The 19499-nt window shown below is 37.8% G+C and overlaps 2 protein-coding genes across 2 annotated transcripts in view; both read left to right on the top strand.

Moving 5' to 3' along the window:
• LOC134676794 (uncharacterized) overlaps positions 1-19197 on the top strand; it is a 29605-nt gene extending 10408 nt beyond the window's left edge. The window contains exons 2-5 of the mRNA XM_063535175.1: positions 10217-10401; positions 12740-12889; positions 16431-16572; positions 19055-19197. Coding sequence (XP_063391245.1) covers positions 10217-10401; positions 12740-12889; positions 16431-16572; positions 19055-19197 — 620 coding nt within the window. The remainder of the gene's footprint in view (positions 1-10216; positions 10402-12739; positions 12890-16430; positions 16573-19054) is intronic.
• LOC134677033 (uncharacterized) lies at positions 1970-4836 on the top strand. The gene is made up of 2 exons (XM_063535453.1): positions 1970-2242; positions 2324-4836. The coding sequence occupies exons 1-2, from the start codon at positions 2059-2061 to the stop codon at positions 3595-3597; spliced, it is 1458 nt and encodes a 485-aa protein (XP_063391523.1). The 5' UTR covers positions 1970-2058; the 3' UTR covers positions 3598-4836.
• Positions 19198-19499: the final 302 nt, after the last annotated feature.

Genomic DNA, 19499 nt, shown 5'->3' with positions numbered 1-19499 from the left:
GTGGTTTTAATTTGGAAATGATATACCTGACTGCAATTTTGGAGGCGAGACGTCTTAAAGTAGAGCCAACGGCAATCGGTCTCACCCCTCCGTCCTTTTTGGTGAGTGCGATGAGATTTGCCCCGTATAGGATCGGGACTATTTCTGGGTTCACGTTGCCTGTGTACATGAGGTTGATCAATTTAGTAAGGGATTCGACGAGACGCTCACCAGCGTCGCCCACGGAATGGGAAGTGAGGTCTTTTAAATGTTGGGGTGAGAGTCCGTCCAAGCCTGCAGCAGAACCGATTTTGAATGACAAGATACCCACAATTACGTCTCTGTTTTTTATTTGTAGGCAGGCTTGGCTTGCCGTTGGTGGGTCCAAGAAGTGCGGGGTGGTGGGACCTGGGGGATGTTTTGTCTGTAGGGCCAGAAGAGTGTCGGGGGTATCCGGCGATAGCACGTCGCTAGAGAAAAGGAGGCGGGCGGCACCTTTAAGGTCGCCGTCGCTTATTTTGTTTTCTATGTGTTTTTTTCGATCGTACATTATATTTGACTTGTTTTTATATTTGGGCGGCGGTGGATTGTTAATGCAATTGTTCAGTATTATTACATTTTATGTCACTACATTCAGTAAATTCAATTGGAAAGTCGATACATTTAAATTATTAATTGCAATAATTCTCATATAATGTCAATTGTGCAGCGTCACGCTCTCCCCAAATAATCCTGTTACACACTATATTACTATTAATTTTAATTTATTTATCTTTCTTCTTAGGCTAGGTCATTTATAACATGAATATAAAAGTAAAATATAAAAACACATAAAAAACAACAAAAAATAAGTATTAAACACATTATAAAAAACCTAACCTAGGGTGCCGCCGGCAGCGGGGCAGGGCCCAAGCTGCCGGTGGTCAGGGCCGCAGAGAGAGGAACCAGCGGACTATCCGCGCCGTGTCCAAGATCACCGCCTTCTGCATCTGACCCTTGATCCAACCACCTAGCGAGAGTCTCTCAAGATGTTGGTCGAGACTCTTCGCTATTAAGCAGGCCACTGACGAGCCTTCCAAATGGATGCCGTTTCAATGGATTCATCCAAATGGACGGCATCCTAATAAGTATTAAACATTGTACGTTTTTGACATTCACGGACCGATTCTGGATTGCACCCACGCTATTTGGACTGTTGGAAGGCTCGTCAGTGGCTACCTTTAGACCGTTCACTGAAACGACTATCGGGACAATGATCGTCGAATCAACATCCCACATAGCGGTTATCTCGTGAGCCAAGTCTATTAATATTATTATTTCTGATTAATTTTAAATTACACAAACGGGTCCACCACGATATAATTTACCTTAAACCTTTACCTTAAATTCCGACGTTCCAGCTGAGTTGCACCAGCTCTGAGCGGCTACCGCGAAAACCGAAATTCGCAAATTGCGGGGATCTTTCTCTTTTACTCCAATGAAGGCGTAATTAGAGTGACAGAGAAAAATCCCCGCAATTTGCGAACTTCGATTTTCGCGGTTATAGCCCTGGTCAAGTGGTCACGGAAAGACACGGGAAACGTCGGAATTTAAGGTAAAAACAATGAAATTATATCGCGGTAGACCCGTTTGTGTAAATAAATATGTCGTACAAAACGCGAGAGTTTTAAAGTGTTACGTTGTGCGAATAAGTCTTTGGTCACCGGAGGGCCTACCGCAAACCAATTACGATGTGTTGCCTCTCTGTCGCACTTGTAAATTCATACATAAGTGTGACAGGGAGGCAACACGTCGAACGTGGTCCACGGTAGGCCCTCAGTTACGAGTATGTCAACGGTTTTATATTTTCCGTGTTTTCACTCAATTATAGACAAACAATTTGATAATTATTCCGCGCGATTTTGTACCAAAAATTATTAACCTTAGGGGCTATTCATAAATGAGGAGAAAAACTGCCGTTTTATCCCGCCAGATCGCACAATCGACACTGCTTAACCTCAACTTGTCATCTGTCAAATCCTATACATTTTTTGTTAATTACATCGTGAGATTACAATTATTGGGTAATATCTTATTAAAATGGCCCTGTGTAGTGCTTTAGACTGCAAAAATAAAGGCGTTCACGCTTTCCCTAAAGACCCAAAGCGTAGAAAGGCTTGGGAGAAAGCGTTAAGAATCAAAAACTTTAAAGCAAAAGACTCATCGCGATTATGTTCCATGCATTTTACATCAGATGACTATTACGGACAAAGTATATACACAAGTAAGTTACTTAATTTATTTTCGATTTTCGTGATCTATAGCCAAGCAACGAAACTTTAAAGCAATGGTAACTTTCTTTCAGATTACGAGCCGAAAGCGAGATTCTTGAAGAAAACTGCTGTACCTTCAATATTTTCATTCAACATTTCAAGATTAGATACAGCAAGTGCAACAGCCCGTCAGCAGCGACTTGAGATGAGGTCTCAGAAAAAGTTACGGTTTGAAGAGACTGTGACCCCATCAACAAGCCACCAACCATCAATGAATGAAGAAAGAATGGTGCCCCACTCCATGGACGTAGAAGAAACTGTAACTCCAACATCAATAAATCAAGAAAGTACAGTGCCAATCTTCATGGACGTTGCTAGTGAAATAGAAATCAGTGCGAATATAAATGATTTTACAGTACCTATTTTAAATAATCCTAAATTCTCATCTAAAGAGACGCAAATTGACATGGAACATGTATTTGGAACAATACATAGATTCAAAAATGATGATAAAGCAATTCAATTTTATACAGGCTTCGAGTCTTACCGGAAGTTCTTTTTTGTTTACTCAACTTTGAGTCCTATGGCCCATAAAATACAGTATTATGGTAGTTCTGTTATTTTGCTCAGTACTGAAGATCAGTTCTTTTTAACAATAATGAAATTAAGACAAAATAAATGTATTTTTGAACTAAGCAGATTTTTTAATGTAAGTACTACAACAGTGTCAAATATATTTATTACCTGGATAAATTTCATGTATCAACTATGGATAAAACTCGACACATGGCCAAGCAAAGACTTGGTACATTATTATATGCCGGAACATTTTAAAAATTATAATGCGAATATAAGGGTGATTTTAGATGGGACCGAATTTCATGTACAGAAACCTAAAAACCCAACGTCTCAACAAGCGTCATGGAGTAGCTACAAGCATGCAAATACTCTTAAAGTTCTTGTTGGAGGAACACCGGGGGGATTGTTATCATACTGCTCTCCTGCATATGCTGGGTCGGTCAGTGACAGGCAAACAGTGGAGAGAAGTAATTTAATTAGTAAATGTGAAAGTGGTGACTGCATTTTAGCAGATCGGGGATTTAATATTCAGGACATGTTTGCACACAAAAATGTTGCTGTAAATATACCTACTTTTTTAAAGGGCAAAACACAGTTACCAGGTTTAACAGTGTTAAAAGATAGGAATCTAGCTAGTAAAAGAGTGCACATTGAACGCTTAATTGGCCTCACTAAAACATATAAGATTTTAAAAAGTGATCTGGATCACAGTTACATTCCAATTGCAGGTAAAATATTTTTTATATGTACTATGTGTTGTAATTTTAGAGAAAGCATAATGAAATAAGCATAATCGAATAGAACACAACGAGTGGTTATTAATGGAACTCAATCTGCCGGCTCCCCAGTAGCACTTGGAGTGCCTCAAGGCTCAATACTTGGCCCGTTTCTGTTCTTGGTTTACATTAATGATCTACCGAAACTTGTGCAAGATAAACATGATATAGTCTTGTTTGCTGATGACACATCTCTGTTGTTCAAGGTAGACAGAAAAGCAATTAACTACGACAGTATTAACAATGCACTATCCACCGTAGTTAACTGGTTTACGACAAATAACCTTTACATCTCTATGTGACAGTAATGTATAGTTATTAATTAGGTTGTGACGACATGTATGTAATCATACAAAATAAGCACAAAATGTGAAATCTCACCAGCCTAAACGTGTTTAGCTTTTATTATAAATAGAGCCCGCCAGCTTGAACATGTCATGCTCGCTGAAAAGTCTTTGCTTATGGTGGCGACGTTGATCGGGTCGCCACTTTCCCAAAGAAAGGTTGAGGGAGGCGATGGCTGAGATACGCGTCATACTCGTGAACGGGTGCTGTTTGTGAAGACTGGTCTGTTTTAGCTTACTGTGGTTCCATATTTATGTAGTAACACATTATGAATATATTGAGATTAATTTGGCGTGGAGAGACATTTCATTCGGTGCTAGTTATACATAATTTTATCTTTAGTTTTTATCTAGAATATAGGACACTTGGAGACCTTTTACATCTCTAAGGGTTTTTTTTTTAAATACAATTCTGTAAGTTTGATTTCATTCTAAAAGAGAATAATCTCTTTTTAAATTTGTAATTTATGGTAAAGGACACAGTTCAGGGAAGAAAGTATATCAAACGGTAAGCAAAGCACCTACTTAAATTTTTGCAGTTTAATTTCACTCTTTTATTTTTTTGGCGCGTTCTTTGTTGATAGCTGTGATTTGTCTCTTAAAGTAGTTTGATATGTTTTCTCACAGAACAGTGAAAGTATCTTAATATAGTCTTTAAGTATCATTGTACTGTTTTGAAAAAATAAGTCCCGCCGAGTTTCTTGGCCGGTTCTTCTCGGGTCAGAGGTGTAGGGTGGAATCGGTGGTAGATTTAGGTTCATTTTCTTTTTTTTCTGTTTAGTACGACGTGTAAAAGTGCCCTTGTGGCCTACTTACTGAATAAATTTTATTTTATTTTTATTTTTATTTTATAAATAATTGTGTTAAGTTTAGTTGACACGGAAAATAAATAAAACAAAAATATTATTTTATGGTTTTATTAAATCATAATTTCTGTAATAATATTTATTTATTATTTCTGGTTTTAAATGATTTTCAAAAAAAATTACTAGTTTTGTAACCATTTCATTAATGAAGCAATCATCTCGCTGCAAAAAGATGACTTGAATTTCTTTAAAAGTATATATTATTAAATTACAATACTTTCTTTTGGAGCAATATAGCTGTCCCTGTATCTGATAAAAATATGGATGGTTTCTTTTCAAATGCAGTTTGCCTACAATACTTTCAAGGTATGGAACTGTGACAGCAGTTATAGGCATATATCTTGCAGCATAGGGACATTTAACTTCAATGACTGTCTCATCGCCTAAGAGACCATCTGGTGAAGCTGCCAGGAACGGAAACTCCTCAGATATGTGCAGTCCACTTTTCTCTACTTTTAATCCAAAGTATTCTTCATATTTAGCTATAGCGGTGCTTTCATGGATTTTACCATGAGTGATAGCTCTAGTGTGAATAGCCCTTGGATTCATTATTCTCTGAATCAAATGATCCTTGCCTGTTGTAGCATGGCAAGCTACATGAAAGTTGCTGGCAGTTACCCTGCAACAACGAAGGTTGTGCCATTCTTTTGACTTATCCTGCACCTTAGTAGCTTTTTCTGTATTCACTATTTGCTCCGGCGTCACATTTTTTAAAAGTAACCGTTCTAGCAACAATTCTTTTTCATTACGGTTGGTGTAGTTGCTATGATCCCACTCGATAGCATAAGGATTCGCTGGTTTAATTGTTTGGAGTATGGGCATTGTTGACTTCCCAAAGTTGATGGCCAAATTGTGGACATAATCTTGATAATTCTCCATCATATCCTCTCTCTTGAGTGGGTTAAAATTTACAGCTTGTTTTCTTGGCCTGCTCATTGGTAAATTTTGTGCCTGAATAGGCGACCTATAATACCTTATGAGGTCTTTTGAACGTCATCAGCTTTTGTGTTGTCACTTGATGTACCATAATGGTCTTAGTTCGGCACATATCTTCCACTGCACATAATAAAACAGACACATGCTTGCAATGAGCTTCAATACCACTGCCAGCAGCACACTCGCAGTTGGCCTGTTCGATATTACCTTCTTTAGACACTTTTACATTCACTATGTAAGTAACTTTCTTCATTTGGGCTTTACACTGCCCTTGAAAGTAAGTACTCGCCCCGACCGAAGCATATCTAGCGGTTAGCAGGCAACGAGACTCGTACATATCTTTGCCTTTATTCTGGGCATTAAATTTTTCAAAATATGCCTGAATTTCGTGCCTATCTAAAGGTGGAATGGGCGAATCGGCATTAATATCCTTAAAGCACGACACAGGCGGGCACTCGTACCTAGGATCTTCACTAGGACCAGGGTCTGCACCAAAATTAAAGTTTCGGTCATACGCTTCCAATCTAGAACAAAAGGCGTAGCATTAATAAAGCAAATAACCATATAAAAGCTAATTTATTATTCATAACCTCAAATATTGTTTTTGCGTACCTTTCGATCAAATCAGCTTTTTTACCAGTTACAGATGCATTTCTCTGTCGCAATTCATTTTTTAACTGCACCACAGTCATAAATGAATACATTTTTGCTATAAATATCGAGAATTTCCGAAATTACTTCTGACAGCCAGAGCTAACAAACGCAATAGAGCAGGGTCGCTTGTGTCGCCATCTACGTAAATTTTTTAGTTCCGCTCCTAATTACGACATTTCAAATAAGGGGGGGGGGGGTCTGGACATCGAATGATGGTAGCATGACGTAGGAGGAAACGGGGTCATTCAAAGCATGATTTTTTGAGGATTTTAGAGAGGGGGGGGATTGGTCAAAGAACGTCAAAAATCGATGACGTAATTATGGACAGCCCCTTAGCACAGACTTTATATCCACAGCGATGACGGTAAATGATAACAACCATAGACACATTTCCTCGGAGCCTCTACATTAGACTTAGCAGACAAGTTTCTCAGGATGTTTCACCGGATGATTCGTTGAGAACTGGTTACAACTAAAGTAGTAATTAAATATGTGCCTGATTGTGTGTAGTTGTACCAACGCAGAAGGGAAATAGTGCAAATGCCGACTTTTAAAGATTGTAAAGACGATGACGGTTTGGTGCAGCCGACCGTATCGCGTCCAAAACACACTGTCAAAACAATATCCCCGCTAACCGGCATTTAGGCCACTATACGGTTCACTGCCTACAAATTAATCGGAGTTATAACACTAGTGTAATAAAACGTAACAGATTGCGACATTGGATAACACCTGAATTGGGGAAAGTAAAAAAGAAAATGGCGTGAAATTGGAAAATTCATATATTATGTAGTTGACTCCAGTTCACTAATTCATAGCTCACTCCAGGGCGATTCTCAGAGATGACATTCGGTGCCTGACTTCGGTGCCAAAATTTTTTTTTAACTTATATAATATGCGAGTTTATTTCCTAAAATCTACCCTTGATATAAAAAATATTGGTAGTGGAGGCCTCCATTAGAACCTTATAGTTTTCAAGATATTTGAGATTTAAAAACACCGAAATCATGTGCAGGCACTGAAATCAATTTACGTCACCGAATTCAATAATGCTTACACCAAAATCACATTTAGGTTTTAAATCTCAATTATATAATTATTTTAATCATATTTTTCAATCCTATTTGTTGATAAGCGATGTAACAAGGCTAATGATCTCGAAAGCTTACATAACTTTAATAGATATAGACTCAAGATTTTAAAATAACCAAATTACGGCTTGTAAATCAACATCTCTAGCAGATATCCCACACTATATGACTGGCCTCATATAATAGGGTGATGTGTGGTCCTGAAACGAGTTTCAGACGTGTCGACATTGTCGACCACAAATTCGCACATTATAATCATTTATTCATTGCATTATTATATCCATGAAGGAGAAGATGTTTGTTTCACGCAATCCGACCGCACACGCATCTAAAAAAAACTTATGTTACCTGCACCCGATAAACAATACACTCTTGAGTGGTGTTCAATGCTCATTAAATATTTAATGTACTTATGAAGCAATGTGATGCAATACGGAAAACAAGTATTTTTTTTAATAAAAGAGTTTAAATGCGTGAACTCTAATCTAATATTTGAAGTAGTCGAGTAATGCTTGAAGATCCAATTACCAATTAATTATGATCTCCAGCACCCTCAAACACTTGAGCTTAATTGTAACAAAGTTGTTGACAAAGACATAAGACATTGAGGATTGTTAAAACATTTGCTGTGTTCAATTTGTGTCTATGGCTATCCTTTAGAAATATCGATCAGTAGGTACGCTCAGTGCCTTTGAAGCGATCTCGACATTAGAATGCTATTTTATTTTTAATCCCTTGTTCTGTACATCCCGTCCCTTGGGTTCACCTTGCATAGTACTTACATACACAAGTTATTTTAAAAGAAGTGGGATCTAATTGACTACATTTATTTAACATGGCTGACATGTTTAAAGGTATCGAGGTGTAGGGCCTCCGGTGATACAGAGGACAACGAACATAATTTACTTAATTGGTTGGAAAAGAATATCAAGACAGAGAAAGAAACATTGAGTCTATACGTCTGGTTTAAAAAACTACTCATAGTGAACTAGTGATTTTGTGTACCTACTATGACATAATTTACTTACAAACATAATTTTACGTTTGTACAACGTATCTTTCACTTTTTATACATGATAAATTAGTACAACAAACTAGTTTACAAAGCAGGATTTGAATTCAGTGATCACTTTTTTGATATCGGTGGTCAAAAAATCCACCGAAACCAGGGAAATAAACACCAGCGATATCAAAATTAATCGCTTTTTAGCAATTACAGAAATAGCATGAACGATACAGAGGAGATGTAATAATGGTGGATTTACGTACTTTCGATGACTTCTTAATCACTTACATAACGATAATTGCACTAAAACTTTCGGAGTAAATTGCACCACCGATCTCAAAAAAACATAGGACCAAACCCTGCGAAGGACGGAGAAACGTTTAAAAAATCACTTTATTGAACTGTGACTGTACCTCTACTTTATTCAACGGTTAAGGCACAACTAAAGCATACTATGTTTGAGACACTGAGTTCCTGGTTTACAACTTTCAAGGAGTACTGACATGTTTTGCAAATTACACCGATATCAGTCACTAGCCCGGGACACATCGTAAATTTGGTTTTATTCAATGTGTTGAGCAAACACATTATTGTGGTATAAAGAATATGATAAGCTAACTAATACCCTATGCGTGAATACCCATAATAACTCCGATCTAATGCCCCATCTTGAGTAATAATTTTTTGTTTCATAAAATCTGGGTGCGGGACACGCCCACCGAACATCATTTTTGGCATTTGAATTTTTTTTTCTTGTATTATTTAAATAATAAATAAATAATTTGATAGTGTTCCAGACAGAATATAAGCTGAAGATCATGTCTAAATTAATTCAGATTTATTGAACAGTAAATTCAATCAATTACTGCCCCGGACACGTAAAAACGGCCCTCCTGAGAAATGCCCTCCACTTCATAGATCATATTTATTTTCATTCCATAATTTTAATTATTTCTCATAATTACCTCGACAGAAATAGGATTGCCAGATTAGCCAGCCACGAGTTGTTAAACGTTCTCGGTTCACTCAGCCTCAACCTTCCCTGTTTTCACCTATTTTCCAGCAGAAACGTCTAGTTTTTTGAATAGACCTCCTAATACCTACATTTCTTGCTTATTTGGTAGGCGCGATGACGCAAAATGAGTCCTGGCACAAAACAGATAGGTACAGAAATCAATCTACATACAAAGCGCGCTCGAGTAACGCACACATAGACACTGCTCACGGACACGATATCTCGGACCGGTTGGGACCACTGCGAGCGCGAGTGCCATCTGCTTGAGACACGCGTCTGTGAACATTTTTTGTGCAATAATGGAGAAACAAAAAAAAAGTTATTATAAGATTTATAACTATTCAGTAGATGGTTGTTTAAATTCAACATTAAACGGTGAATTATCGTGTTTTAAACTACCAGTTTAATAATGACATTAAAATTTTAATATTTTAGTTATTATAAATTTATATTTCCATTTCATCCCGTTCCATCCTCAACAATAAATCAAACAACTAGATACGGGCTGATATGAGTGCCACTACCACGATAGTTTTTTGTGCATAAGCTATAGTTAACAACCCTAGAGCGACCGCCGAGCGTAGGTATGAATAGTGAAGTACATACATATATGTGATTGACTTCTGTACCTATCTGTTTTGTGGTCCTGTCCTCCAATACAAGAGCTTTGGTCGGTTCTTAATGTATAAGTTTTTCAACAATTTGTATATATTTTCAGGTCGAACCTTCGGTCGTCCAATGAAGAAGATGATGCAAGCGTTGATTCCGCTAGCTATGGCCATCGGCTCCGCTGGCACGTGGGCGGTGGTCGCGGCCCTAATAGGAGCCAAGACTTTGGTGGTCACTCTCTTCATACTGAAGTTACTTCTTATGGCGGGAGCTGCTAAGGTAAATATGACCTTATAATATAGGACATGTGGTTTAGATTCTTATAATGATGTTAGTCTTCAGTAGCGATGGCTATAGCATCCGCGGGCACTTGGGCGGTGGTCGCGGCCCTAATAGGAGCCAAGACTTTGGTGGTCACCCTCTTTATACTGAAGTAACTTCTTATGGCGGGAGTTGCTAAGGTAAATACAACCTTATACTGTGGTAATTAAGGTTTAGTTTTTTAAAGTTGTTGTTAGTCTTCACTTGCGATGGCTATAGGGTCCGCCGGTACATGGGCCGTGGTCGCGGCCCTAATTAAATAGGAGCCAAGACTTTGGTGGTCACGGAAGGAATAACTACAACTCAATAAAAATTAAAAGGTATTTCGAGCGTAAAAAGCGTGCTGGGCCCATAACCTGATAAATCTGGGCGTAAAGGAAACTTTGATGATCTGATATGAAGTAATTCAGTAATTCAGTAATTTATTGCTTTCATAGGTACAATTAGGTCTTACATTAGAATGGTGAACAAGCTATGAACCCTGTAAGGGCACTACAATTTAAGTATGTAGCTTACAATCTAACAATAATATTAGGTACGTAATATAGACTTAAGGATGACTCACGCTAGACCGGGCCGTGCCCGGACCGGGGCGGGCCGGAGCGAGCCGACGCAGGAGCTGTCAGGAGCGCCACCGTGACCGGGCCGTTCCGGGGCCGAGGCGTAAGGCCACCCGTTTATTACATTAACACTAGTGCTGTCCGAGCAATGTCCGAGCCTCAAAGGACCATCGCAATATAAATAATTATGGAAATATTACATTAATGAGATCTTTATATTTATATTATGTATCCTACACCTAACATAAATTTAACTTTCAAAAAACTCTTGCATATTATAAAAACTGTTGTCTAGTAAATATTTTGTAAGTTTTTTGTTAAATATATTGTCAACTTTTTCGTTTTTATTAATATCTACTGGAAGCTTGTTGTAAATCTTTATGCACATTATATATGGACTAGAGCTATGGATACTTAAATTTGAAAATGGAACTGGAATTGTATTTCTAGGGCGTAAATTTGAGGTAGTCGGATCTTTTGGTACTGGAAAGAAGTCGTTGTATTTTCTTTTGAATTTAGTTATCTCGAGTATGTGTAAAGATGTTAATGTTAATATGTTGAGTTTACGGAAATGAGGTCGACAACTATGTGTTAAGTTTATGTTGCTTAGGATTCTTATGCATTTCTTTTGTAAGATAAACAGGTCGTGTATGTTGGTGCTGTTGCCCCACATAACTATACCGTATCGGAGCCAGGAGTGAGCAAAAGCATAGTAGGTACATAAGGCGGTTTTTACATCTGTATGTTTCTTTACTTCTCCTAGAGCGTATATAAATGAAGAGAGTTTTGATATGATTTTTTGGATATGGAGTTTCCAGTTTACGTTTGTATCTATTTCAATGCCTAGTAAGTTAGAGGAATTTACGCAATCTATGGTTTGATTATTGTGTTTATAATTTATGGATAAGCTACTTTTCTGATGCGGTTTAAACTGCATGATTTTTGTTTTTTCTATGTTTAATTCAAGGTTATGGAGATTTAGCCAATCAACTACTTTAGTGAGGGTGGCGTTTAAAAGAGAATTTAGGTTATTTTCATGTGTAGAGTATGGAAAAACTATGGAGATATCGTCTGCAAATAGGATGCTAGTTTGGTCAAGTATTTTAGGGAGATCGTTGATATATATTAGGAATAGGAGGCACCCGAGTACACTGCCTTGTGGGATAGATCCTGACATAATTACAGTTTTGGATTTAACTTGCTCTATTAACTTTGTTTTATGATTGTGGTATTCTATTTGCACATATTGTTCACGTTTTGTCAAATATGATTGGAACCATGAATGCGCAATGCCCCTCACTCCTATATTGTAGAGTTTATTTAGTAAAATCTTATAATTTACTTTGTCATATGCCTTACTTAAGTCTAACAGGACTCCGATTGCGTAGTTCTTACTGTCAATGATATTTAGGATTTCTTGTGTATATTTATATAGAGCTAAAGTTGTTGATCTGTTCTTCCGGAATCCGTTTTGGTTATATAGTATACTTATTGTCGAAGGAAATAGGCACTGATACAAATTTAGGCTATTCAGCAGAAAGGCCTAAACGAATGTGACGGCATCACGCACGCGAACAAAAGCTGTATATTTATTCAAATATTCAAACTTGTTCCACGTGCGTTTATGCAGTAACCTATAAACAAGATTCTATTAGTTTACAAAGACACTTTCCAACAGTTACTTCTTATTAGGCAACATGTAATGTAGTAAATATACGATATTTTTGTACCTAAATATTTGTACTACACAGGCCGTGGAACTAATAGACGCCGGATTTAAGAACAGACAGACATACAATTACTACCCCGGTCCCCAGACACCGTACAACGCGTACCAGAGACCCATGGTACCCGTACCAAATCCCGTGGTACCCGTACCAAAACCAGTGGTACCAACATTGGTAACTTTTGAAATAATTTTGTTTCCTCTTAAACCTCATTTCTGCCGATTGTTTTTTGCGCAATGTTGGTGTTGGGATTGTACGTTTTTGTAAAAATAAGTTTAAAAAAAAAACAAGTATAATTGAACTATCTGTAGTAGGCTATTAAAGTCGGTCCAAGTTAACTGTGCAAGGCTTTAGCAATGACAAAGTGTAGCTTGTCATAACATAATTAATGACAATTTTCTATCAAAATATGACAAATGACTTGTTCAAGTTTCAAGTCAATGCAGAGTTACGGACTCTGTTGGGATATACCAAAACTAAAAGCAAAGATTAAGGATGACTCACCCTAGAACGGTCCGGGCCCGGGACAGGACGCCCGACACGTCAGTTTTGTATAAAAAACATCACGTGATCTGATCACCGATCACCTCTCATAGAAGTCATAGAAAAATACGTGTCGGAAGGCCGCGAAGGGCCGGATTTTTCTAGCGTGAGTCATTCTTTTGATCCTTTAGTTACCAGTAGAAGTTGTTACCACTGGTTCTCTGGGTTTCTATTGTAATTACCATAAATATCACTAAAATGCTATCGCAAAAAGCGCATAAAAATAGATCTGGTAGAAATGAGGTACAATCACAAAATCTTAATACACCCTGTAGCTAGAATAGCCCTTCTGTTTGAGACCTAAAATTTCATTTTAAAAAGCACCATGTACCTATTCTACTTTTGGTTTTATCACTTAAAAAAAACGGTCACCCATCCAAGTACTGACCACTCCCGACTTTGCTTAACTTTGGTCAAAAATTACGTTTGTTGTATGGGAGCCCCATTTAAATCTTTATTTTATTCTGTTTTTAGTATTTGTTGTTATAGCGGCAACAGAAATACATCATCTGTGAAAATTTCAACTGTCTAGCTATCACGGTTCGTGAGATACAGCCTGGTGACAGACGGACGGACGGACGGACGGACGGACGGACGGACGGACAGCGAAGTCTTAGTAATAGGTCCCGTTTTACCCTTTGGGTACGGAACCCTAAAAACAAGAATTTGACACAATTCTAGGCATGGACAGAACCACTAGGCAATATACTAGCGCCGTCTATAAAATACTTCGACCGGCCAACGCCATTGTATTGAGATTACCGCTCTGCAACCATATCCAAGCTATGTGAAAACCAGCCAAGTGCGAGTCGGACTCGCGTTCCGTGCATTAAGTCCGTGCTTGACTTCACATTTCTAATAGGTTTTCCTGTCTAATACCGGGTGTGGCCTATAACATGAGCAAAAAATTTAACTGTAGGCTGTACTCCTCATACTGACCAACATTTGTTCAGCAACTTTTAAAAATAACTTGTAGATAGTTTGATTTTTAATACACTTTAAAGTTTATTCTAAGACGCAATGTATTGCGAATTTTGTTATACAGTGAAACCTGGTTAAGTGGGACCTGGATAAGTGAGAAACCTCTATAGCTGGGACTCATGGTGCGGTCCCGGCACTTTGGCGCTGAATTACCTCTGTTAGTGAGAAAAAACAGACCTCTATAACTGAGATTAGTTGTTTCGATTTTATAGTCAAATTTACCTCTATTACTGAGACAGAGAGTGTATTTTACCTCTTTTACTGAGACTATATTTTGTAAGATTACATTTGCTTCATTGTTTCTTAGAATGTTATAGGAATTGACCTCTGTATCTGAGATAACGTCAATCTATGACCTCTCTAACTTGGACTTTATTGAAGATCTTGGACTTTAGTCTAACCGAAAATTCCGCATTCGGTTAATTGTGTCTAAACGACTTCAAGTTTTATTTAGTTAGTTTGAGTAAGTAGTTAAACCTATCGAAACGAAAAACCTAAAATTAATTTTCATTTATTTAAGTTCTAAGACGCAATGAAGTCCGTTTAAATTTAATTTAACAAATTCCATCCTTTTGTAGAAGTAAAATCATTCAAAGTTAATTCGAATAAAAATTTAAACTGACTTAAAAAACTATTTAAGGACAAGGATTATTTTACCTTTATTTATTGTTGATGATTATAATTCATACATAATGTTGACAAAATACCTTATTACCACCTCTATAACTGAAATAACCTCTTTTGTCACCTCTATTAATGGAACACTCTATAAGTGAGACAGAATTTTTTTTATACCTTGCTAACTGAGACCCTGTGTAAGTGGAAAACCTCTTTAAGTGAGACAAATTTGCTCGTCCCTTGAGATCTCACTTATCCAAGTTTCACTGTATTTAAGGCATGACAAAAGCAACGTCAATCACAATGATGTGGCGTGGCGATGGCGTCCATTGAAGACAATATTTATTTTTTATGAAAAATAGCGAGTCTAAATACTTCATAATTTTTAAAAGTTGTTGAACAAAAGTGTCACCGTTTGAGGAGTACAATCTATGTTTTAATTATTTGCTCGTGTTACAGGCCACACCCGGTATAGTTAAAGAACTATTTTGTTGTCAGGAACTTTCATCAAAATATGACACAGTTTACTAAATCATAAAAAAAGAAATCACTTTTGCCTTCAATGTTTTCCTCGTAATATTTTGTGCTATTGAATCATTTGACACATTTTGAGCGACAGTGAAAGTGGCTTTCTAAGGCTTGCGTGAGTGAGATGACGCAATACGGGCAGTGGGTCAGAGCGGGACGGATGCGTGTTTTGGGTGCCTTTGGGTGCTATTAGGCTCTTGACCCTACAAGCTTGAAAGGAGATAGGTATATATAACTGGAGAGCAACTACCTTAAATCCTTAAGCTGGCTCATTTTACTTAAAGGAGACATTCCTTTATTTTTAAAATGAAACAAAACTGCATTTAAACATTTTTTATTTTTTTCTTCAATGGCTTGTCTAAAAAAATCTTGAGTACCTACTAAATATTAGATTTTATGGATATTTTGTACGATAGACCGTAGACGAGTGTAAGATCTAATGTTTCTTGGAGAAATGTTATCATAAACATTAACTGCCGGCCTAGCCAAGGTTACAATCGCTATCGCTTCGACAACGAAAAGCATTATGTCTCTCTATCACTCTTCCATATTGGTGTGACAGTGACAGTTGCGTTTCGATCGCTACGAAGCGTAAGCGATTGACGTCTTGGCTACGCGGCCTGTATCGACTAGTAGAATAAAAACGCGGGCGAGGCAAGCGAGTTTTAGAAAATCTTTGAATGCAGTTTTGTTTCTTTAAAAAAATAAAGGAATGTCTCCTTTAAGTAAAATGAGCCAGCTTAAAGATTTAAGGTAGTTTCCCTCCAGGGCCCGACTTATCTTTCCACACTGTATACTCTCTGCCGCTACATAGAGATAGCAATAATCTATTCACCTCAACCCCCCTTTGTACACATTTACGGTGATTCTCTCTGTGTTATGTACTTGTTTTGTGAAATAAAGTGTTTAGTAGAAACCAATACCATACCATACCATAGAGAAAATAATACATAGAGTGCTCACTTCACTTCTAGTTTCTACTTTATTTACACAAAAATCAGTTCAGCCACTATTCAGCCACTAACAAGTTATTATCGTGTTTCAGTTCGGCGGCCTCCTCGGTGCCAAGTTGCACCACCAGCCCGCCCCCCCCTACGCCCCCCCGCCAAGTAAGGAGATCCATCTACATATACATAACGGGCAACAAGGCCATCATGAGCATGAGGAAGAGGTCATACCTAATATATGTAAGTTCTCAATTTATGGGATTCTTAAGAGCCCATCAACGTGCACACTAGCGCCATTGCTAAATAATCGTGATTATTTAAATTTACGAGAAGTATGAACTCCTTCAACTTATTATACAAGGAAAGATCCAAGGGAAAAGATCATCCGGACGAAGACGTAACTCATGGCTCCAAAATCTCCGAACATGGTTCAAGCAGAGCACACGCTCATTATTCCGCGCAGCTGTGTCTAAAGTTCGTATAGCCCTCATGGTAGCTGACCTCCGGTAGGAGATGGCACTGGAAGAAGAAGAAGAAGAAGATTTAAATTTAACGATGCGTCTAAAGTTAAAACGGCCGTTTTTGTTTTGAGTTCGGTATCGTCTTGGATCGTCCCATTCGTTTTTCATCAAGTGCTTAGTCCTATTCCGCTATCGTCACGCATTCTACATTGAAAGCCACCGACGATTGTGACGAATGTGAAATGGGTGACGAAAGCAGAATAGGACTAATTTAAGAACTTGACGAAAAACGATTGGGACGACCCAAGACGATACCTTGAGTTCATAGATGGACGAATCCAGCAACATAAAAACTAGTTTGATGTATTCAAAAGGTACTTAAATACACAAATAACAGTACGTAGCTGCCCCCTTTTTTAAATATCTTTCGATATTTAGCTGTGGCGCTAGTGAGCACGTTGATGGGCTCTTAAATCATTTTATTACCACTGTCAATCGAAATAACATTTTCATAACATAATAAAACACTAAAAACGTATAAATAAAAAATGGGATTCTTTATTGCTAAAGTTAGACCAAGAAAAGTCTGCTCAGATTTGACAGGACACGCAGTGCCAGTGTTATTTATACGTCATAATTTCATAGAAGTTTTACGTTTTAAATAACACTTACACTGCGTGTGCTGTCAAAATCTCTGCAGACTTTTCTTGATTTAACTCTACAGGTTGGCTAAAAAATAAGTGCATTCCCGTTGCTAGGGATGTTTTGGGATTATACCAATATTATACTGAGCAACTTTTACTATGAAACTAACCCAGAAATCGTGAAGAAAAATCTCTCATAGAAAAGGCTTGCTATACGGTCGCCGACAAGCCTACTAACCGTCTGACCTTGGTTTGTCCTTGGTCAGTTTTGGTCAAATTTTGTTGGTAACAACTGTCTACACGGTCCGGGACCGGCCAAGGCCACGCGGTCTGGGGGCTTGTCGGCGACCGTGTAGCAAGCCTTGAAAATAGACCAGCCAAAATGCATGAAAGAGCCAAACTTTTTCGCGTGTTTGGTCCCATAATATACGTTGCTCAGTATAGTCCCAAAACCTCCTTGGCAACGGGAATGCATTTATTTTTTAGCCACCCTGTATATTCTTTGCTATCTTGCTAAAAGGGACATTTAAATAACATACATTCACTGCTCTGTAGAAAATATCCTAAAAAAGGATAAAGGTAATAATCCGTGTATTAACGCTTTTTTTTTTGTTCGCATCGTGAACATGGCAATTTTTTATAAAACAAATTTTTATGAAATTTTTAATTTAATGCCATCTAGTAGCAAATAGCAAACACGTTTGACAGGTACTAAAGTGTTGCTTGATACTTGGACATCTAGCGACGAGTGGCAGAACTAAAATCACATTGAGCAGTGATTGAATAATTTATAAGCTTACGCGATTTGCCGCTAGATGTCTGTAGGTATTAGTAGTGATTTTATATTTATAATTTTATATCATGCTGGTAAAAAGTAGGCCTTAGCGCTGATACCTGCAATAATATATTACACAACACAGGTCGCAAAAATATCTGACACGATCTTATTTGTAGAGCCATACCCTCCTAAGGCCCAGCCATACAAATAAATAATCCAGAATAGGGAATAGAGTTGATTTTGGTTTAGTTTGAAAATTGAACGAAACAAAATAAATGCGACTCTGTTCCAATTGAATATGATTTAAATTTCATCGAACTGAATAAGTACTACAGGTAGGACTTTGTGCCTTAGGAGGATAAGAGCGTGTCACATATTTTTGCGATCGAACATAACGACGAAATGAAATTTTTGTCAAAAACTTATTCTACAATACATATGGTCCTATTTTCCCGCACTAAAGTTCGTTTTTTTTAGCATTAGAAAGAACTCCGCAGAAGCAAGCGTGCAGTTTTTATCAGGCTCGTTAATTGTTAATAATTATTGAATTATCTAATGTAGCATGGTCAATACATATAATTTACTTCAAATTGTTACCGCTAAAAGTGCCAGATTTAGAACCACAAGCGAACTTCTGCGAAGTTCTTTCTAATGCTAAAAAAAACGGACTATATATAGTGCGTGAAACAGCACTTTGCGTGCGTATGTCAAAAGTTTAAAAGGCCATATGTACTGTAAAACGTTGTACGATACACGTGCGAATAAGTAATTCGCGTAGTATTTCGAATTTCATCTTTTCGCACTTGTATCGTAAATATCTATTCTATTTTTGTTCGCAGCTTCGTGGTCCCGTGACGGTCCCGTCAGTTCACCCGCCAGCATTTCATCAAAGGTGTCAGCGGAGGCCTACAACCCTTACCTGTATCTAGCGGGACCTCAGACTATACGGACCCCGTACGGGAACTATGTCAAAGTTGATTGAGACCTTAGCTTTACCTGAGGGCCTAGCGCGAAAATCGAAATAATATTTGCCTCTTTATCGCACCGTATTTGAAAGATAGAGAGTCAAATAGAAGAACGAACGAAATAGTTCGCGATAGGCTCTCTGTACCTAACTGTATCTAAGCTGGCCCTAAACTATACGGACCCCGTACGGGAATTATGTCAAAGTTGATTGAGAGTTTTCATGAGGGCCTAGCGCGAAAATCGAAATTGTCTCTCTATAGCTCTATATTTGAAAGATAGAGAGTCAAATAGACATAGAGGAATGAACGAAGTAAGTCA

The sequence above is a fragment of the Cydia fagiglandana genome, chromosome 25, assembly GCF_963556715.1.
Source record: "Cydia fagiglandana chromosome 25, ilCydFagi1.1, whole genome shotgun sequence".
Lineage (NCBI taxonomy): Eukaryota > Metazoa > Arthropoda > Insecta > Lepidoptera > Tortricidae > Cydia > Cydia fagiglandana.
This window is presented reverse-complemented; position numbering and strand designations above follow the sequence as displayed.

Bases quoted from the DNA above. Each gene is read 5' to 3' on its own strand.
- LOC134677033 (XM_063535453.1), top strand. From the start codon at position 2,059: ATGGCCCTGTGTAGTGCTTTAGACTGCAAAAATAAAGGCGTTCACGCT. The intron at 2,243-2,323 runs GTAAGTTACTTA...ACTTTCTTTCAG, and splicing joins CGGACAAAGTATATACACAA to ATTACGAGCCGAAAGCGAGA.